This window comes from Coregonus clupeaformis, chromosome 15 (assembly GCF_020615455.1).
Source record: "Coregonus clupeaformis isolate EN_2021a chromosome 15, ASM2061545v1, whole genome shotgun sequence".
In the NCBI taxonomy this organism is placed as follows: Eukaryota; Metazoa; Chordata; class Actinopteri; order Salmoniformes; family Salmonidae; genus Coregonus; species Coregonus clupeaformis.
The window spans coordinates 51,357,543-51,379,993 of NC_059206.1; the positions used below are offsets into that span (position 1 = coordinate 51,357,543).

The 22,451-nt window shown below is 43.9% G+C and overlaps 1 protein-coding gene across 5 annotated transcripts in view; it reads right to left on the minus strand.

Annotated features, from left to right (window-relative positions):
* Nucleotides 1-22,451, minus strand: part of LOC121582859 (spermatid perinuclear RNA binding protein) — a 123,877-nt gene that overhangs the window by 47,462 nt on the left and 53,964 nt on the right. For all 5 annotated transcript variants that reach the window (XM_041899003.2, XM_041899004.2, XM_041899002.2 and 2 more), the window contains one exon: nt 5,284-5,462. In XM_041899003.2, the coding sequence (XP_041754937.1) occupies nt 5,284-5,286 (3 nt within the window). In that variant the 5' untranslated portion in view covers nt 5,287-5,462. The remainder of the gene's footprint in view (nt 1-5,283; nt 5,463-22,451) is intronic.

Sequence of the window (22,451 nt, forward strand, 5' to 3'; positions counted from 1 at the left end):
GAATGTAAAAATAATGTGAATGTCAATGCATAATGTAATTGGGAAGGCCTATAAAACAAAATCATTATTCTTAAAGTGGTACTTTTGTTGCTTACATTTTGTGGGAAGTTTTATTCTATAGGCTATTACAACAAATTTAAAATGTAGGTCCTTACAATTAAATGCTTGAAAAAGACATTGAAAGTCGTTGAATTTGACTTGCCAATGTCTGCATGAACCCTGTATAGGCTACTTGCTCAGCACAAATGAAAATAAAATCACCTGAAATTATGCACGCATCATTCGCTTTCCTGTCCGATCCTGACCAGGGCCAGTATTTTTTTCATTCGGGCCAGTATCTTTCAGTTGGCACTGGCCTGGTGTCCCACTGGCAAATGTACCTGAATGTCGAGCCCTGTACATGTTCTTGTGTTTACACTGCGGACTCTGCGGAGAGAGTATGTTCCCACTCGGCACAGACGTCAATTCAACGTCTATTCCACGTTGGTTCAACGTAATGTCATCGAAATGAAGTGGAAACAACGTTGATTCAACCAGTGTGTGCCTAGTGGGTTATTGTTGCTGTCCGTGTGTGTATGAACGTGTGCCAACTGCCCAGAGTGTTTGCCTCTGCGCTCCCCTTGCTTCTGCAATTACACCACACCAATTACAACCAGTTAGCCACAATACATAAACACATTAGACGGCATACTACATGTGGAGCTCTGCTGTATAGTGAATGTGCTCTGCCCTCGAATAATAACATCTTCAGTTCAATGCACACTCCAAGTTGTTGCTATATACCTACTTACTGGTCTGGTAGCCATGTTTCCCCTCGCTATTCCACCATAAACTGGCTAAACAAGTGTGCAGGCCAGGAGATTGTGTGTGTGTGTACACAATAACTAGTGTGTAGTGAGAGCAGTGTGAGAGAGTGTGTTGGTCTGTTGGGAACAATATACACACCACAGGAGGTTGGTGGCACCTTAATTAGGGAGTACGGGCTCGTGGTAATGACTGGAGCGGAATCAGTGGAATGGTATCAAATACATGGTTTCCATGTGTTTGATGATTCCATTCGCTCAGTTCCAGACATTATTATGAGCCGTTCTCCCCTCAGCAGCCTCCACTGATCCACACGCTGTTCAGTGATGTGTGTAGCATTCCCAGAGTGAGTGTAAAGCACAGAGGTGTGTATCATGTGAGTATGGAGTGTTTGTGTATACAATGTTTGTGTGCATGCCATGCATGTGTAGTGTGTGTCGCACACTTGTGTGTATCATGCCTGTGTAGAGTGTGTGTGTCGCGTGGCTTAGTGAGTGCACAGTGAGGGAGGATATGTGTGTGGTGAATGTATAGTCCGGGGCAGAAGAGCGACGTGGCAGAGAGAGGAGAGGGATGTGAACAGCCCCGGGCAGATTGCATTAAAAATTCATCCTGTGATTTACCAGCACTACGCTTGGCAGCTCTTACACAAAAGATGGCCCCATTTTATTGTGTTTTTTACAGCCTTTCAAATTACCACACGCACGTGCGCAGGCGCAACACATGCGCACACACAGTCTTGTGCAGGGCAGGCACACACACGTACACACACCATCTCAGAGTAGGAGTTCTGATCTAGGATCGGTTTTGCCTTTTAAATCATAAAGAATTAGAGGCGGGACCTGATCCTAAATCAGCACTTTTAGACGCTTCTGGAATACGGGCCCAGATAGCCAAGCTAATGATATTCATATTTGCCCTTTGCTCCTCGTAATGTGACCGTGTTCAGTATTAGCGTTTATGGGCTGCAGTAAAGAGTTATGGCTTCAGGGTGTTAAAGAGATCCGCTGACTTTGCCTTGTCTCCTGGTGCCATTTAACTGACTACCTGGGTAGAGCAAAGCTGACAAGGAACTGAAAATTAACAAGGTCGCCCCACCTTCCCTGGAGAGTCGATAGAGATGGAGATCCTAGACGGATTGTGTGTGTGTGTGTGTGTGTGTGTGTGTGTTTGTGTGTATCTGGGTGTGTACACATGGAGGGAAAAATCCAACAAAAAGACAATAAGGAAGCAGAGCGCTGTGCTGTGGCCTTGCAGTGCAGAGTGTTTGAGCTCCAAGGTCACCCCCACTCTCTTGCATCACCCCAGTCAGCCATCCAGCCATGTTGTGTGTGTGCGCGTTTGTGTGTGTGTGTTTCCTTACCAGCCCAGCTAGTGTTAGCACGGCCCTCATCATCAAGGGTTATTTTTGAACCCCCCGCCCACCCCTTCGCCTCCCCCCAACCCCCATCCAGTTTTTAATAATAAATGGTGCTGCCTGCACTCCCCAGAGGCTCAACTCTAGAGTCAGGGGTAGGGACCATTAATCAATCCCTGATCTCTCTCTCTCGCTCTCTCTCTCTCTTCCTCCACCTCTCTCTGTCCCTTGTTCTCGTCCTCTCCTTTCTAATTCCCCTCTCTCTCCTTCCTCTGACTCCCTACCTCATCCTCTCTTGTCCTCTCTCTTTCTCCCTGTTCATCTCCTCTCTCTCTTTTTCCTCCTCTCCCCCGCTCTTTGTTGAGGTTCAACAGTGCTACATCGTCAGGTAGACTACTTCTCACTGACACAGCAATCTGCACTGCAATGTTTCACCATCACACTACTCTTATCAGATTGACCTATCATGGCCCAAGTCTATATGAACTGGTCCTTTACTGCTCAGAGTAATATTACACACCTCCCACCTTCATTATTACCACAATCTAGTGAGCATATATGGTGGCCTTTTGCCAGGCCGTCATTGTAAATAATAATTTGTTCTTAATATACCTGCCTGGTAAAATATGTTAAATAAATACTAAATAAAAAGCATCTATGCTGAAGATATTCAGCAGACTTCCCAGTTTGTGATCTACTGAACAAGACTCTCTACTGAGGAAGAACTGTATTGAGCTGTATGTATGCCTACTGTAGAAAATAGTCACCAGCTTTCGTGGTGTAACAGAAGAGATTAACATATGAAGAGTTTGATTCCAAAACATTTTTCACATTTGCATTTTTTCATCTGGAATGGATTCTCATGGGCCCCTGTCTGAAATGAATGCTCATGGGTCCCTTTCTATGTGTATGAATTATGGCTGTTCTCATACTTTTAAAACATTGACTTTAGATGTGCTTTAAAATGTGTTTTTATGCTAAACGCGATATCCGACACACTTGTTTCATACCAAAATGCGGTATTTCCAAAGCCATGTGTTTAGAGAGTTGGGACAATATAGTTGAAACAAATGTATTATTTGAATATTTATTTATTATGTGTCGATACTTTATTACATGTAACTGTTTAAAACCAAATCGGAATACTTTTTCTATATGAGTTATGTTGTTTGAGGTGGATAGGCTATATAACGTTTTGCCACAAAACATGATTATTTGTCTCTCTAAAATAATATAAATAAATATACAGTACCAGTCAAAAATGTAGACACACCTACTCATTCAAGGATTTTTCTTTATTTTTACTATTTTCTACATTGTAGAATAATAATGAAGACATCGAAACTATGAAATAACATATATGGAATCATGTAGTAACCAAAAAAGTGTTAAACAAACCCAAATATATTTTATATTTTTCAAAGTAGCCACCTTTGCCTTGATGACAGCTTTGCACACTCTTGACATTCTCTCAACCAGCTTCATGAGGTAGTCACCTGGAATGCATTTCAATTAACAGGTGTGTCTTGTTAAAAGTTAATTTGTGGAATTTCTTTCCTTCTTAATGCGTTTGAGCCAATCAGTTTTGAAGGAGTTCCCACATATGCTGAGCACTTGTTGGCTGCTTATCCTTCACTCTGCGGTCCAACTCATCCCAAACCATCTCAATTGGGTTGAGGTCGGGTGATCGTGGAGGTCAGGTCATCTGATGCAGCACTCCATCACTCTCCTTGGTCAAATAGCCCTTACACAGCCTGGAAGTGTGTTTTGGGTCATTGTCCTGTTGAAAAACAAATGATAGTCCCACTAAGCGCAACCCAGATGGGAAGGTGTATCGCTACAGAATGATGTGGTAGCCATGCTGGTTAAGTGTGCCTTGAATTCTTAATAAATCACAGACAGTGTCACTAGCAAAGCACCCCCACACCATCACACCTCCTCCTACATGCTTCACGGTGGGAACCACACATGTAGAGATCATCCATGCACCTACTCTGCGTCTCACAAAGACACGGCGGTTGGAACCAAAAATCTCAAATTTGGACTCATTACACCAAAGGTCTAATGTCCATTGCTCATGTTTCTTGGCCCAAGCAAGTCTCGTCTTCTTATTGGTGTCCTTTAGTAGTGGTTTCTTTGCAGCAATTCGACCATGAAGGCCTGATTCACGCAGTCTCCTCTGAACAGTTGATGTGTCTGTTACTTGAACTCTGTGAAGCATTTATTTGGGCTGCAATCTGAGGTGCAGTTAACTCTAATGAACTTATCCTCTGCAGCAGAGGTAACTCTGGGTCTTCCTTTCCTGTGGCGGTCCTCATGAGAGCCAGTTTCATCATAGCGCTTGATGGTTTTTGAGACTGCACTTGAAGAAACTTTAAAAATTCTTGAAATGTTCTGTATTGACTGACCTTCATGTCTTAAAGTAATGATGGACTGTCGTTTCTCTTTGCTTATTTGAGCTGTTCTTGCCATAATATGGACTTGGTCTTTTACCAAATAGGGTAAAAGTATACCCCCCCACCTTGTCACAACACAACTGATTGGCTCAAATGCATTAAGAAGGAAAGAAATTCCACAAATTAACTTTTAACAAGACACACCTGTTAATTGAAATGCATTCCAGGTGACTACCTCATGAAGCTGGTTGAGATAATGCCAAGAGTGTGCAAAGCTGTCATCAAGGCAAAGGGTGGCTACTTTGAAGAATTTCAAATATAAAATATATTTTGATTTGTTTAACATTTTTTTGGTTACTACATGATTCCATATGTGTTATTTCATAGTTTTGATGTCTTCACTATTATTCAACAATGTAGAAAATAGTAAAAATAAAGGAAAACCCTTGAATGAGTAGGTGTGTCCAAACTTTTGACTGGTACTGTATGTTTTAAATCATGTCTGTCTTTTCACAAGCCCATGTCATGGTAAGAAGAAAAAATAAAAGCTCTCTCTTTCACAAGATATGTTTTTAATTCATGTAAATGTACCAACATTTCTGAAAAATGTATATATTGTGTTTTGGAATTAAACTCTTCATATTCATACTCACTCATCCTACACATTCTGACAGGAAGCTCTTGCACAAGCAGAAACACACACACACACACACACACACTACTTACCATGCCTGCGAAAGGAGTGGGTGCTCCTCGTCAGTCTCCTTGTGTGGCCCGGGTGCGTTGCCGGGGCAGCTCTGTGTTGTCAGGACAGGTCAGGGGTCTCCTCTGCTCTCTGACTCCTCCTCATACGCTCCCCTCAGAGCACCCTGCCTACAGACCTGATCTGCTTCCCTCTGTCTCACCTGGAGATGGAGGGAGGGAGAGAGAGAGAGAGAGAGAGAGAGAGAGAGAGAGAGAGAGAGAGAGAGAGAGAGAGAGAGAGAAAGAGAGAGAGACAAAGAGAGAGAGACAAAGAGAGAGAGACAAAGAGAGAGAGACAAAGAGAGAGAGAGACAAAGAGAGAGAGAGACAAAGAGAGAGACAAAGAGAGAGACAAAGAGAGAGAGAGAGAGAGAGAGAGAGAGAGAGAGAGAGAGAGAGAGAGAGAGAGAGAGAGAGAGAGACAAAGAGAGAGAGAGAGAGAGAGAGAGAGAGAGAGAGAGAGAGAGAGAGAGAGAGAGAGAGAGAGAGAGAGAGAGAGAGAGAGAGAGAGAGAGACAGAGAGACAGAGAGACAGAGAGACAGAGAGAGAGAGAGAGAGAGAGAGAGAGAGAGAGAGAGAGAGAGAGAGAGAGAGAGAGACAAAGGGGAAGACTGATCATTGAGATTTACGAGACAAAGAATCAGGTATATTATCTACCAAAACCATGCTTGATGATCCACCCCCACTATCCCCAAATTGTTCCCCCAGTACATGCCCCCTCCTTTTGTTAGAGCTGACAGAGAATCAGGCAATAGTAGCTGATACCAACATCCTGATGAGGATCCTCCCCCACAATACCCTAAATGTTCCCCTCTGTCTGACAACAGCATAATTGTAGGAAATTAGCTTTAAAACTGCACAGACTTCTCTGAGCTTCATGGAAAATGATGTAGAATTGCAGGAAATTTGATTAAAAACAGCAACATTTTCACTCAAGATGGGGACTGAATTCAGTGGCGCAGACAGGCCGGCCGCGCCCATTGCCACGCCCCCCCGCCACATCCACCACCTTTTTTTTATCCAGAAAAAACCCTGCAGCTGCAGTAGTACATGCCCCCTCTTCGCCCCCTTACTCCTTTTGTTAAAGCTTCACACCCCCTGTGTCTCATCTACAACTCCCCGTCTGCGCTCAACTGATCCTGTGCACACACTCCCTTTCTTTTTCATTCGTACACACACACACACACACACACACACACACACACACACACACTCACCTCTCAGTAGGGGTTAGAGCCTAGTCTTTGTCTGCCGGTAGAGTAAGAGGAGATGAGCTAAAGCTAAAAACGAAACAGTCGGGTCTTATTCATATTTCATGATGCCACGCTTGTTTTTATAGGCTGATATGCACACATACACACACACTGACAGATACACACACATACACACATTGACAGACAGATACACCAACACACCACACGCACATATTCAAAAACGCTCTGCTCCAGTTTGTGTGATTTACCTAGCCTAAATGATTCCACTGCCCACTCAAGCCTATCCTATCTGTCTGTCAGCTCTCCCCGTACTCTCCTTTCTCTGACCTCGTCTGCTCCTTTTACTCTGTCATTGGAACCATTCAGCCTAGCAGAATAATCATTCATATTCATCATAATCATCAACTATCATCTATGTATCACAGATTAACCAGGGGAGTCAGTCAGGGTAAAGTTTGACCCGTTAATCCCGCTGGTCATCTGCATTAATCCAGCCATGTTCCTAATGTGGTTTCCCTGGAAAACAATCTCCATTCCCATGGATTAGGTAAACTGGGCAGCTATGCCAGGCTGTGCCACGTGGCAGGCTGGCAAGGGGGAGGGCTGGAGGCCCAGGGAGAGATGCCCAGGAGGACAGGACACACACATCACACACACTCCAGCTTCATGCGTCAGAGGGTACATGCATTGGGGATTTAACCTCTTGTCGTAAACAACAGCAGTATAGCAGAGGTGAAACCCTACCCAACCTCCCCACCCTGTCCTGTCCTGTATGGAATGCCGTTAGGGTCCCCCGCGTCTCAATACCCATCATCAATACCCATCAACCAGGACACTCTGACTCCTAACACACTCTGCAACAGTCTATCTAGCTGCTCTGCGCTGCAGTATGACTGACTGGGTGCTGCTGTGCTATAGATAAAAGCTTTACATACCACAGCTAGGCTACAGGGACACTTTATGGGTTTAACTAGGCACCAGCCACACGCAACGCAACGCAACCAGCCAACCAACCAACCACCAGCCACCAACCAGCCAACCAACCACCCACCAACCAGCCAACCAACCACCCTATCAATCAATCAAATTGTATTTATAAAGCCCTTTATACATCAGATGTCACAAAGTGCTATACATCAGATGTCACAAAGTGCTATACAGAAACCCAGCCTAAAACCCCAAACAGCAAGAAATGCAGATGTAGAAGCATGGTGGCTAGGAAAAACTCCCTAGAAAGGCAGAAACCTAGGAAAAAACATAGAGCGGAACCAGGCTCTGTGGGGTGCCCAGTCCCCTTCTGGCTGTGCCGGGTGGAGATTATAACAATACATGGCCATTAAGGCCAGATTTCTCTCCAAGATGTTCAAACGTTCATAGATGACCAGCAGGGTCAAATAATAATCACAGTGGTTGTAGAGGTTGCAACAGGTCAGTACATCAGGAGTAAATGTCACTTGACTTTTCATAGCCGAGCATTTAGAGGTTGAAATGGAACATTTGAACATCTTGAAGAACGATCTGGCCTTAATGGCCATGTACTTTTATAATCTCCACCCGGCACAGCCAGAAGAGGACTGGGCACCCCTCAGAGCCTGGTTCCTGGTTTTTCTAGCCACTGTGCCTCTACTTCTGCATTGCTTGTTCTCTGGGTTTTACGCTCGGTTTCTGTATAAGCACTTTGTGACAACTGCTGTTGTAAAAAGGGCTCTATAAATACATTTGATTTACAAACAGATCTGGGTCCAGGCTGTAATGGCTCCACTTTATGAAAAAGCTCACTTTGTGTTTACATTTAAACTCAACGTGATACTATCTAGATATGGCCATGTCACATGTCACAGTCTCACAACAGGAAGTGACCTCGCCCACTCAAGAACCATTATGCAAAACTTCACCAGGATGTAGATAATAGTCTGCATAACAACAATGGGGGATGGGAGATGTGGGTGGGTGGGTGGGTGGGTGGCGACAACATTTGAGAATGGAGAGAAATCAGTATCACCTAACATGTTCATTTGAAACACAATGAACCTATTCATAAACTAAAGGGAATGTAGTTAAGTACATAATAGAAGTTGCCTAACACTAGGCCTACTAGTTTGGAGAGAGAGATGCTGTAACCGGTATGATGACATTTCTACATTTCTGAGAACAACTGACTGTGCAGTGACACAAAGTTAGGCCTCTATCATTCCCTCCTGTTGAAACTGTGATTGAAGAGAAAACTCGCTGATGTGAGTGAAGAATTCACTGACATTTTTCCAGACATTCTAGCTAGCCTCCATCCAGTCACCAGTGAGAGGAGAGCTGTTTCTGTATAGTCAGTGTACATCACAGTGAGTCCTTCCTGCCTGTGAGTGTGTGTGAGTATGTGAGATTGTGTGTGTGCATGTGTGTGTATGTGTGTGCTACAAGCGTGCGCTCGTGCACGCATACGTGCGTGTGCCTTCCTGTGAATATAATACAAATGGCTCTCCTACAGCAGTTGGCCCCGTGCAGTCTGTCCTGTCCTCTGCTGCCCGTAGTGAACTCATTAGGCCTACAGACTGGAGGAAAATGAACTGGGTGACAGCCACTTAACCATGGAAATGACTCCATCAAGATGGAAACCACACAGCTATAAAAGAGCCAGCAGCCAGCCTAGGGCTGGGCGATATACTGAATTAATTCAATGAATTCGAAATTATGTTTTAGCGTGATGTGTTTTTTTGTTTTTGTTTTTTTGCATTTATGTCTTTTTGGTCTTGTCTCCTTCGCTCCTTCTGTGCTGTGTGCACTGTGCATCTTCCCACTCGCACACAGACACAGAGCCCTTCCCCCTGTCACTCACAGCAACAAAGATGAAAGATCATGTCTTCCTCTCTGACAACAAGCAGTTTCAACTCTGTATTAGCATTTGAGGTTTGGTCCAACAGAATCGGTCGATTCCCCTTCTAACGATACCCTTTTTATGTCTCAACTGCCAAAATTTAGAACGGAGCAGACCCTACTAAAACGGGAGTATCAATTAACATTATTGTGGAAAATTCATGCTAGCTGTCTAATCTGTGTTTTATAAATGTGCAATGAGCATATAAAAATACGCATTTATATAAGGAATTGGCAACTCGTTCTCATTCTGGGAAATAAGCATCTTCTTACCCAGGTAGGCCATTTGATTTCAACATCTAAACAAAATGAACAGGCTAAGTCTACCTTGCTAACAAGCAAATAGTTGTCTAGGCCTGCATTGTGCATGGTTCTGGTTACATTTGTAACAAAAAGGGCACTGACAGACTTGAAAGCCAGATCAGTGATTATTGCAAAACACAGGGTAAACTATTTTGATAAAATAATTACATTATTTACATTAAATTACTGATTGTGGAAAGCTTATATTTAGCATAGGTATGAGTTGACAAGCCCTGAATTCATTCGATTATTTCATTGTGCAACAAAGCGTATTTAGAGAAAACATTTGACAAAATCAAGATATATATCACAAATCGCCCATTAGTTTGAGAAAACCGAGATATGATTTTCAGGCCATATCGCCCAGCCCTAAGCCAGCCTCTCTCTGTCTGTCTGAGGGAGATTGGCTGACAAGAGAACAAGTAACATTGTCGTATTGATGCCCTCTCTCCCTCTCTCTTTTTCTCTCTTCCTCAACTTGTTTTTCTTCTTACAGCCACACACAAAAAGGTTGACACATATGTGGGCAAGCCCTTGTTGGTCTGGGTTACAGCCTGGGTGTATCCCGACATGACCTAAGCCTGATATGATCTAGCTAACCAATAGTCAGGGACAACAGTTGAGCGTGTCAGTTTAGGTTGACTGCCACTAACTGATAAGGTCCATTTAGGACCTTCCCTTGTTCTGCTCTGTGTGTCTGTGGCTGAGTGTGTGGCACAGCAGCAGCAGTTGGGTCCCCTGTAAGAAGGATCTCTATCGGTGCTGCTCTGCTGTAGGCTAATCATCTTAACGCACAGTGCTCCACAACGCACACACACACACACACACACACTTGACTTCACTCAACAGCCCTCGCGGCAAACACCAGACATGGGCCTAGTACTAATCACTCACAGCGTGTGTTCTATACATTCAGAGCCCATTGAATCCCTTTAATGCACAGCTAGTTGTATAGCATGAGTCTTTACTGATAAGGCTACACCAGCAGGCCAGTTAGTCAACCAGTGATCTAAAACGACTCAATTAACCCCATTAAACATACACCAGAGAGGATAGTTAACGCAGCCCCTCAGAACAGAACACACACACACACACACACACACATAGAACACATGGGCTCCCTCTGCAGAGGATAATGGAGTGGGACTGCAGACAGACAGTGTCGTTTGTTTGGTTCTACATCATCACATCAACACCAGCCAATGGAGCCAATAGCACGAGACTGATTTGGTTGTGTAGGCCTCACTCCCCATTCATCCTCTCACAAGGCCAAGCAGCATACAGACAGAGTAGTGTAGGACCCCTGGAAGGGCTTTGATTAGTTTAGAGAGGAGCGGAGAGGAGCGGAGAGGACCGGAGAGGAGAGGAGCAGAGAGGAGACATTAACATGGGAACAGATGTGTGAGGCTGTATTTAACCTAAGTGTTTCTGGATGAGAGCACTGACACAGTAAAAGCCTTGTTGTGTAGAGGAGAGGGTTTAAAAAGACAGACGCCCGCAGTGACCGACTGGCTGCCCTCTCCGAAAAGAAGAACTCTCTGCTCCCCCTCTTCTCTTCTCTTCCCCTAGCTCCTTCTCTTTCTCCTCTTCTCTTACGCATTCCTCTCCCCCTCTCCTTTCATTTCTCCATCCTCTCTCCACTCCTCCATCCTCTCTTCTTCTCTTCTCTCCTCTCCCGTCTTCTACTCTAACCTTTGGGTTTCCTTCAGCCACCCATGGACTCACACAGAGCAGAGTAGTGCTGCTGCCAACAACAGGCCCTCTGTCCTCCTTTTCTCCATCTCCCACTCTCCTTTTCTCCTTTCTCTGGCCCTCTAGGAGTAGTCTCGTAAACCTGACCCCAGGCAACAGTGACTCGGGTCTGGTTTCAATGATGGACTTTTTTGACATAGACAAACTACGTCACTGCCTATGTGACTCCTTTAACCGCTTGAATACAATTTTAAAAAGTAGCTAGTAAGATGTAGATCACGGGGGTTATTTTTAATGAGAGAATTTCACAAGTGGCTAGCTGGCACCAACTACCACTGCAAAGGTTTTGTCTGCAAACTTTGGTTTTGAATCGCAACGTTCAGGCATGTCTGCCTCATGATTTGTTGGGAGGGTTGTCTGTCTGAAGAGGACCTACCCCGGAACAATTTATTTTCCCATATCAAAGTTGCCAAAAGAGTCCATCATTGAAACCAGACCCTAGTCACTGTTGAATAGGGTCGGCTTTTCGAGACAACTCCAGGAGAGGATCCCATCATTACAGAAGAATGAAGAGTTGGTGGCTGTGAGGCTCCCAAGTAGCACTCCTCTGATTAATGACTGAAATGTAAATGTAAAAAAGAGAGACAGAGAAAGGAACCGAGAGAGAGGATAGAGAAGGAGCGACAGACAGAAAGTGAGAGAAAGAATGAGAGCAAGAGAGAGGGGGATCTGTCAGTGCACAGCGCCTCGGGCTGCAATCCTACCGCTGCAAACAATTACAGGCTCACCTGCGACTGAGAGGAACATGGCAGCCAATCTCCCACCCAGCTGGAGGGGGATAAGCACTTTCTAACAGGGTACTGCCACTTAGAACGTAAACACTGGCACCACACACACACACTTCTCATTGCCACTTAGAACGTAAACACTCTCCTCTTAGCGGCGCCACAGAACTCTCAGGAATCGCAGTTAGTCCTTGTCAATCACGAAGCTTCACAGAAATGCATTTAATGCAATATTAGGCCTAATATTTAGCCAACGAATTATGGGTTAATATGAATGAGCTTCTTCAGCTACATATATTCTCTCTTTTCCAGATGTGCCTGTGCGCAATTATGCAAGCCTTGGAGTCACAAAAGCTATAGGCTACAACATCTTGTTGGACATTTATGTTGAGCATGTTTTGCTACGATTAGTCCTCTTTAGATAACCGTCTGATGATACTATAAAACCATCAGTTGGCAAAGACGTTTGCTAGCAAGGTATCAATGTGCATGATACAATATTTGTACAAAAGTATGTGGACACCCCTTCAAATTAGTGGATTCGGCTATTTCAGCCACACTCATTACTGACAGGTGTATAAAATCGAGCACACCTCCGTGCAATCTCCATAGACAAACATTGGCAGTAGAATGGCCTTACTGAAGAGCTCAATTACTTTCAATGTGGCTCTGTCATAGGATGCCACCTTTCCAACAAGTCAGTTCATCAAATTACTGCCCTGCTAGTGCTGTCCTGGTCAACTGTAAGTACTGTTATTGTGAAGTGGAAACGTCTAGGAGCAACAACGACTCAGCCACGAAGTGATAGGCCAACAAACTCACAGAACAGGACCACTGAGTGCTGAAGCCCGTAGCGCGTAAAAATCGTCTGTCCTCTGTTGCAACATCCACTACTGCGTTCCAAACTGCCTCTGGAAGCAACATCAGCACAAGAACTGTTCGTCGGGAGCTTCATGAAATGGGTTTCCATGGCCAAGCAGCCGCACACAAGCCTAAGATCACCATGCGCAATGCTAATCGTCAGCTGGAGTGGTGTAAAGCTCGCCGTTTCACTGGAACTAAGCGGCCTAGCCCGAACCATGAAAAACAGCCCCAGACCATTATTCCTCCTCCACCAAACTTTACAGTTGGCACTATGCATTCGGGCAGGTAGCCATCTCCTGGCATCCGCCAAACCCAGATTTGTCTGTCGGACTGTCAGATGGTGAAGCGTGATTTCCACTGCTCCAGAGTCCAATGGCGGCAAGTTTAACACCACTCCAGCCGCTTGGCATTGCACATGGTGATCTTAGGATTGTGTGCGGCTGCTCAGCCATGGAAACCCATTTCATGAAGCTCATGCCTAACAGTTTTTTTGCTGACGTTGCTTCCAGAGGCAATTTGGAACTCGGTAGTGAGTGTTGCAACCTAGTACACAAGATTTTTACGCGCTACGCGCTTCAGCACTCGACGGTCCCGTTCTGTGAGCTTGTGTGGACTACCACTTCGCGGCTGAGCCGTTGTTGCTCCTAGACGTTTTCACTTCAGCATAACAGCACATACAGTTGACCGGGACAGCACTAGCAGGGCCAAAATTTTACGAACTGACTTGTTGGAAAGGTGGTATCCTATGAAGGTGCCATGTTGAATGTCACTAAGCTCTTCAGTAAGGCCATTCTACTGCCAGTATTTGTCTATGGAGGGCCCCGTGTAGCTCAGTTGGTAGAGCATGGCGCTTGCAACGCCAGGGTTGTGGGTTTGTTTCCCACGGGGGGCCAGTATGAAAATGTATGCACTCACTAACTGTAAGTCGCTCTGGATAAGAGTGTCTGCTAAATGACTAAAATGTAAATGTAAAATGATATTGCACGGCTGTGTGGTCGATTTTATACACCTGTTCAGGTGTGGCTGAAATAGCCGAATACACTCATTTGAAGGGGTGTCCACATACTTTGTATATACAGTGGGGAGAACAAGTATTTGATACACTGCCGATTTTGCAGGTTTTCCTACTTACAAAGCATGTAGAGGTCTGTAAAAATCCAGAAAATCACATTGTATGATTTTTAAGAAATTCATTTGCATTTTATTACATGACATAAGTATTTGATACATCAGAAAAGCAGAACTTAATATTTGGTACAGAAAACGTTGTTCGCAATTACAGAGATCATACGTTTCCTGTAGGTCTTGACCAGGTTTGCACACACTGCAGCAGGGATTTTGGCCCACTCCTCCATACAGACCTTCTCCAGATCCTTCAGGTTTCGGGGCTGTCGCTGGGCAATACGGACTTTCAGCTCCCTCCAAAGATTTTCTATTGGGTTCAGGTCTGGAGACTGGCTAGGCCACTCCAGGACCTTGAGATGCTTCTTACGGAGCCACTCCTTAGTTGCCCTGGCTGTGTGTTTCGGGTCGTTGTCATGCTGGAAGACCCAGCCACGACCCATCTTCAATGCTCTTACTGAGGGAAGGAGGTTGTTGGCCAAGATCTCACGATGCATGGCCCCATCCATCCTCCCCTCAATACGGTGCAGTCGTCCTGTCCCCTTTGCAGAAAAGCATCCACAAAGAATTATGTTTCCACCTCCATGCTTCACGGTTGGGATGGTGTTCTTGGGGTTGTACTCATTCTTCTTCTTCCTCCAAACACGGTGAGTGGAATTTAGACCAAAAAGCTCTATTTTTGTCTCATCAGACCACATGACCTTCTCCCATTCCTCCTCTGGATCATCCAGATGGTCAATGGCAAACTTCAGACGGACCTGGACATGCGCTAGCTTGAGCAGGGGGACCTTGCTTGCGCTGCAGGATTTTAATCCATGACGGCGTAGTGTGTTACTAATGGTTTTCTTTGAGACTGTGGTCCCAGCTCTCTTCAGGTCATTGAGCAGGTCCTGTCGTGTAGTTCTGGGCTGATCCCTCACCTTCCTCATGATCATTGATGCCCGACGAGGTGAGATCTTGCATGGAGCCCCAGACCGAGGGTGATTGACCGTCATCTTGAACTTCTTCCATTTTCTAATAATTGCGCCAACAGTTGTTGCCTTTTCACCAAGCTGCTTGCCTATTGTCCTGTAGCCCATCCCAGCCTTGTGCAGGTCTACAATTGTATTCCTGTCCTTACACAGCTCTCTGGTCTTGGCCATTATGGAGAGGTTGGAGTCTGTTTGATTGAGTGTGTGGACAGGTGTCTTTTATACAGGTAACGAGTTCAAACAGGTGCAGTTAATACAGGTAATGAGTGGAGAACAGGAGGGCTTCTTAAAACAAACTAACAGGTCTGTGAGAGCCGGAATTCTTACTGGTTGGTAGGTGATCAAATACTTATGTCATGCAATAAAATGCAAATTAATTACTTAAAAATCATACAATGTGATTTTCTGGATTATTTTTTTTGATTGCGTCTCTCACAGTTGAAGTGTACCTATGATAAAAAATTACAGACCTCTACATGCTTTGTAAGTAGGAAAACCTGCAAAATCGGCATAGTGTATCAAATACTTGTTCTCCCCACTGTATAGTGTATTTCAACGCTATTTCTGACCATAGTGTTTCCTTGTTCATTAGGCCAATGCTGCTAAAATACCAGCTCACCTGAATGTCTGCTTGTGTGCCGGTCAAATTAATCCTAACCTCTGTGTATAAATTCATGTTATTGCTACTTTATTTCTGGCATCATGTGTTTACTACTAGGCCTCACCATCTGTCAAAACAGATGCTGTTGCTATGTAACACACACACACACAACCTCGGCACACACACATACACACACATCCTTGGCACACACACGCGCAGACACACACACACAGACACCTAATGATACTCGGAGACACTCTCCAGGTGGTCTTGTAGTTCCAACAGAACAAAAGATCCAAACAAGACAGGGGCAATTCCACGCCAGCGGGAGCGGAAAATATTTTTGGTATCTCTGATTGTTCTGGCAATTCTCACTAGGGATGTGACAAATGGAAAAAATTTCTTAACCTTTAAACTGCCATTTTTAAAATCAGTTTTCTGTTTAAAAAAATATATATATTTTTAATACAATTACATGTGAATTCACAATGCTGGATCCCTTTCAGATGGTTAAGCATTGCACATACAGTGCATTCGGAAAGTATTCAGACCCCTTCACTTTTTCCACATTTTGTTACGTTACAGCCTTATTCTAAAATTGATTAAATAAAAAATTGTCCTCATCAATCTACACACAATACCCCATAATGACAAAACGAAAACAGGTTTTTAGAAAATAAAATAAGAAATACCTTATTTACATAAGCATTCAGACCCTTTGCTATGAGACTAGAAATTGAGCTCACATGCATCCTGTTTCCATTGATCATCCTTGAGATGTTTCTACAACTTGATTGGAGTCCACCTGTGGTAAATTCAATTGATTGGACATGATTTGGAAAGGCACACACCTGTCTATATAAGGTCCAACAGTTGACAGTGCATGTCAGAGAAAAAACCAAGCCATGAGGTTGAAGGAATTGTCCGTAGAGACAGGATTGTGTCGAGGCACAGATCTGGGAAAGGGTAGCAAAACATTTCTGCAGCATTGAAGGTCCCCAAGAACACAGTGGCCTCCATCATTCTTAAATGAAAGAAGTTTGGAACCACCAAGACTCTTCCTAGAGCTGGACGCCCGGCCAAACTGAGCAATTGGGGGAGAAGGGCCTTGGTCAGGGAAGTGACTAAGAGCTCCAGAGTTCCTCTGTGGAGATGGGAGAACCTTCCAGAAGGACAACCATCTCTGCAGCACTCCATCAATCAGGCCTTTATGGTAGAGTGGCCAGACGGAAGCCACTCCTCAGTAAAAGGCACATGACAGCCCGCTTGGAGTTTACCAAAAGGCACCTAAAGGACTCTCAGACCATGAGAAACAAGATTATCTGGTCTGATGAAACCAAGATCTAGACCAAGACCTAGAGCTAGCAACCCAGGCCAAACTGAGCAATCGGGGGATATGGGCCTTGGTCTGACAGAACTCCAGAGTCCTTGAGTGGCCCAGCCAGAGCCCGGACTTGATCCCGATCGAACATCTCTGGAGAGTCCTGAAAATAACTGTGCAGCGACACTCCCCATCCAACCTGACAGAGCTTGAGAGGATCTACAGAGAAGAATGGGAGAAACTCCCCAAATACAGCGTCACACCCAAGAAGTCTCAAGGCTGTAATCGCTGCCAAAGGTGCTTCAACAAAGTACTGAGTAAAGGGTCTGAATACTTATGTAAATGTGATATTTCAGGTTTTTGTAGCTTTTTTTGTTGTAAACATTTCTAAAAACCTGTTTTTGCTTTGTAATTATGGGGTATTGTGTGTAGATTGATGAGAGAAAAAATAATTCAATCAATTTTAGAACAAGGTTGTAACGTAACAAAATGTGGAAAAAGTCAAGGGGTCTGAATACTTTCCGAATGCACTGTATACTACCACTGTACCCAAATTCCACCTCGCAAAGTTGGTGTAAAGAGCTCTCTGTACACCAATGTACAGAAAAAAATCATTAACGACCCCTCCCATCCAGCGAATGACCTCTTTCAGCCCTTAGAATAGGCTAGGATATTCTACACACAGCAGACCGAAGATTGAACACACACACACACACACGTCATCATTAGCGAAGAGAAAGAGCAGGGGTGTAATCATTAGTCCAAACAGTTTGCAACTAAAACAATAGTTTTTATTGGACAAATTCAGCTAGGTCCCTCCCCATTTCGTTGTGTTTCCTTCCATTCCGAGGCATTTTGCAACTAAATCTGCATTATGAATACGCCCCAGGCAAGCCAGCGAGAGGGAGAGAGAGGAGGTGGCAGGCAGAAAGAAAGAACCGTGGTGCGCATATGTCTTCGTAATCTTAATCTGAAGCCTCTTCCTCTCTGGTTTTATTTAAATTACACAACTTTCCCCAGACCTTTATAGCCAAACGTCTAGTTAGGCTATAACACGGAAAATATTATGTTTTGTGATAACTGCACTGTGATTTTAATTTTGTGAAGAAAAAATATATATAATAATATTTCGCCGTGAGGGATTTTTCTTAACGTTAAGGATCCCAATTTCGTTTAAACTTTTAACGTTTAAATGTTCACACCCCTAATTCTCACATAGGAACTTCATTGGAAGGAAGGATGTTTAACAAGACATACGGAATCAAGATATACTCCGTACTTTAGAGCACACTATAAGGAGTGTAATGACATCAAGATATTGTCTGTATCATGTACGGTTCACAGATCATATGGTCTTACAGGAGGCATGTATAGGTCTAAAAGGGCCTAAAATGGCCACTTTCAGCATGATTTTCCAAAAACTGGTTTGTGATACAAATGTAAAAGGAATTCCAAACATCCTTCCTCCCAATTAAGTTTCTATCTGAGAATTGCCAGAATAATTTGCAAGACAGAGGCCATCTCATGAAGAGTTATTATAGGTGTGTGAGTGTGTGTGTGTGTGTGTGTGTGTGTGTGTGTGTGTGTGTGTGTGTGTGTGTGTGTGTGTGTGTGTGTGTGTGTGTGTGTGTGTGTGCGTACCCCCCTTTATATTCTCTCCATGTCCTGCTGTGCTTTTAAAGCCAAGAGATGCATTCTCTATGTAAACATCTGCTAGTTGATTCTACTGCTGCCCCGTCTGTGTTTCTGCTTCTCTCTGTGCAGGGATCTGTCTGATAAAGGACAGACAGTACACAGTCTCTGACGGATGGAGAAAAAGAGAGATATGCAAGCTATTCTTTTCAGCCCCTCTTGGAGGACAAAAGGAAGCTTTTAAAAAGAAAAACTTCTTTATTGTTAAAAACAAGCAGCACATTTTAGGCCTTTCAGCTGAAAGAGAATAGCAGAAATAATAAGATCCTGTCCTGTAAAACATTCCTTTTACAATACTTAAAAGGAAATAGGTCTAGCATGTGGCAATGTTTAGCAATATTGGTTTATAGGCCTAATGACTTGAGAAAATGTGTGTGTAATGAACAGTCTCCTGAACCATGCTGGTATAGGCCCCAAAGCTGCAGAGAGAATACAATATCTCTTCAAATCACTGGAGAAAGAGGAACTAAAGCAAGTTCTCTTACTCTCCAACTCGCGCACCCCCAGACCCAGACCCACAAACACACACAGTACGGCTAAAACAACTTCTCTCATCAACACTTCTCTATTGACCAGATGCAGACAGAGTACAGCCTGTTAGTCACATCTTAGTGCCAAGCTGACTTCAGTTGAAACAGGAAGAACACTCTCCATCAGTATAGTGGACCCTAAAACACTTTGAATACCACAGAACAGCTTGGCTAATATGCCTTCTCTACAACAAAAATCTCTACAATTGTTTAAAAGTCATGACCTGTAGGGGTTTTGAGCATAGATGTTCGAATTATCTCATTGGAAGCCAGGTGGGTTCCGGAATGCAGCAGTAGAATGCGGTAGCACAGATTCCATACAGTAGCAGTCTCTATGAGGAGTGGTGTGTTCTATAGAACAAAGGAATTACACCAGGTGGGGAAGGATCATCATTATGATTCTGTGTAGAATGGAGCAATCAGCCATCAGCCAGCCAGTCCCACTGAGCCACCATACACTACAGAGTGTTTGTATGGAAATCAGCCTGACCTTTCTGTGCCTCCTACTCTGGGGCTTTCTCACAATGTAGCTGCAGCATGGCAAAACATTTGGAGGGTACTGTCTGTGCCAGTGTAGTCATAAATTGCACGTGTTTTACCACTCTGCATTAACTTTGCAATCATTGTTTTTTGTTTGACACATTTTAAAGTGAAAAATTCTGTTACAGTGGAATTGCCCGTTAGTTTCTGACATTGACATTGCATCCATTGATATTGACATTGTTCCCACCACCCCTCTCCCTTCTTGATAAAGAGAAAGCAATTTTGTGATACACACACACACAGGTCAGGTAGACAGTAATGATGATTTGGGCAGTGTGTAGAAAGTGCTGCTGGTGCCTTTGGAGGCCAGAAAAATGCCTAACATCGATGAGAGCATAACACTACTGCCAATAACCAAGATGGAGGAGAGGAGGAGGAGGAAGGAGAGGAGAGGTGGGTCGTTCCTGCTGACTGCAGGTCAAGTCCTGAAGGACGAGAGTGGGGGTCACTGGATAACAAGAATGTGTGTGTGTGTGTGAGTGTGAGTGTGTGTATAGCAGATAGAGCCCCATTAATGCAACAGTATCACTTTAGCTGTGTGAGTGAGTGAGGCTTTGACCAAGTGTCTTATTCACAACACTTGAGTGACCTACACACACAATATTATCAGATCCACACAAAGGGCAGTGGTTGGCTCGGTGCTCCAGACTACACTCAGGACCTGTAAGAGCTTAATAAGAGAGAGAGAGAGCAAGGGAGAGAGAGAGCGAGGGAGAGCGTGAGAAAGAGAGAGAGAGAGGGAGAGAAAGAGAGAGAGGAAGAGGGAGAGAGAGAGGAAGAGGGAGAGAGAAGATGGTCCAACACAAACCTAATTAAACACACGGCTGCTGACAGTAATGGCTGCAGTATTATTTGTGCCTTCTTACTCCACAAGGACATTTCAGACAGGAACACACGCGCACGCCTACACACAGACACACAGACCAAGAGAGATACAGGAAACAACATCACAGAAAGAATGTAATTAGTCTGATGGGTCCACAATAGGGCAGGGAATAGCCAGGGACCTCACGATACGATATTATCACGATATTTAGGTGCCAATACGATATGTATTGCGATTCTCATGATTCTCACGATTCCATACTATGATTTTATTGCAATTTCGATGTTCTAAACATATTGTTCACCATATTTTCTGCTGCAGAGGGACAAGAGAGAGTCATGAGAAAATGAGTTTTGATCAGTCATGGAAATAAAAGTGCTGAAAACAGGCCTCCCGAGTGGCGCAGCGGTCTAAGGCACTGCATCGCAGTGCTTGAGGCGTCACTACAGACCCAGGTTCGATCCCAGGCTGTGTCACAACCGGCTGTGACCGGGAGTCCCATAGGGCGGCGCACAATTGGCCCAGCGTCGTCCGGGTTAGGGGAGGGTTTGGCCGGGGGGGGGCTTTACTTGGTTCATCGCGCTCTAGTGACTCCTTGTAGCGGGCCGGGCGCCTGCAGGCTGACTTTGGTCGTCAGTTGAACGGTGTTTCCTCTGACACATTGGTGCAGTTGGCTTCCGGGTTAAGCGAGCGGGTGTTAAGAAGAGGAGCTTGCCGGGTCATGTTTCGGAGGACACGTGCCTCTTCCGAGCCCGTTGGGGAGTTGCAGCGATGAGACAAGATCGGAATCACGAAAAAGGGGGTAAATTTTTTTGGTACAGGTACTGCAAACTAGCGCAAAAACAATAGTGCGATATTGTTAAAACTATACAATATAAACCCATCTGGACTAATGGCATTAAATATCAAGTAGAGCAGAACACATGTCCAGATGTCCACACACAAACACACACAGTGCATGCCGTCACTCTCTGGCCTGACATTCCACTGATGCTTTAGTCCATTCTGTGAAATTATTTGGAACATAACATCTCTTAGCTGGATGGGCATTAGGTACCCCCTGTATATAGCCTCGCTATTGTTATTTTTACTGCTGCTCTTTAATTATTTGTTAGTTTTATTTCGTATTATTTTATATTGTATTTTTTTGTGATTTTTTTTGGTATTCTTTCTTAAAACTGCATTGTTGGTTAAGGGCTTGTAAGTAAGCATTTCACTCTATTCGGCGCATGCAACAAATACAATTTTATTTGATTTATTTGATTTGATCAATGTGAAAAGCCCCATGAGCACTAACATGTGAAGTTCATAGGAGCACATCAAATTTGGTGTCAAATGAAAGCTAAGGGTCTATACTTGAGAAATTAAGGCATATATACATTTTCAACCATTTTCCATCCTAAAAAATTGGAATAAGCAAAGGCTTTGATTTCTGGTCAAATAGATGGAAAAGGGGTCTTAGAACACATCTACCAGAAAAAGTCATAGAAGGTATTAGAAATACAATAATGTTGAAGTAAAGGCCCTGGCCCACTAATATCAACATTTATATTTAGTTTTGCAGAAATTATTTGCCTTCTGTAAGTTTAATAAATATCGCCTAGTGTATTGTCATTCTGTTACCAAAAACCAACATTCTGTATCTTTAAGATATATTCTAATTTGTCACCCTCATGAGGGAGGATAATAAAATATTGAGAAGTAAAGTAAAGCAGACCTACAAATTAGTTCTAGTCTTTTTACTGATAACAATTTGGTTTATGGTTTATTAAGTGATTAAAACGCGTAACAGAATGACCAAAAAATCTGTAATGACT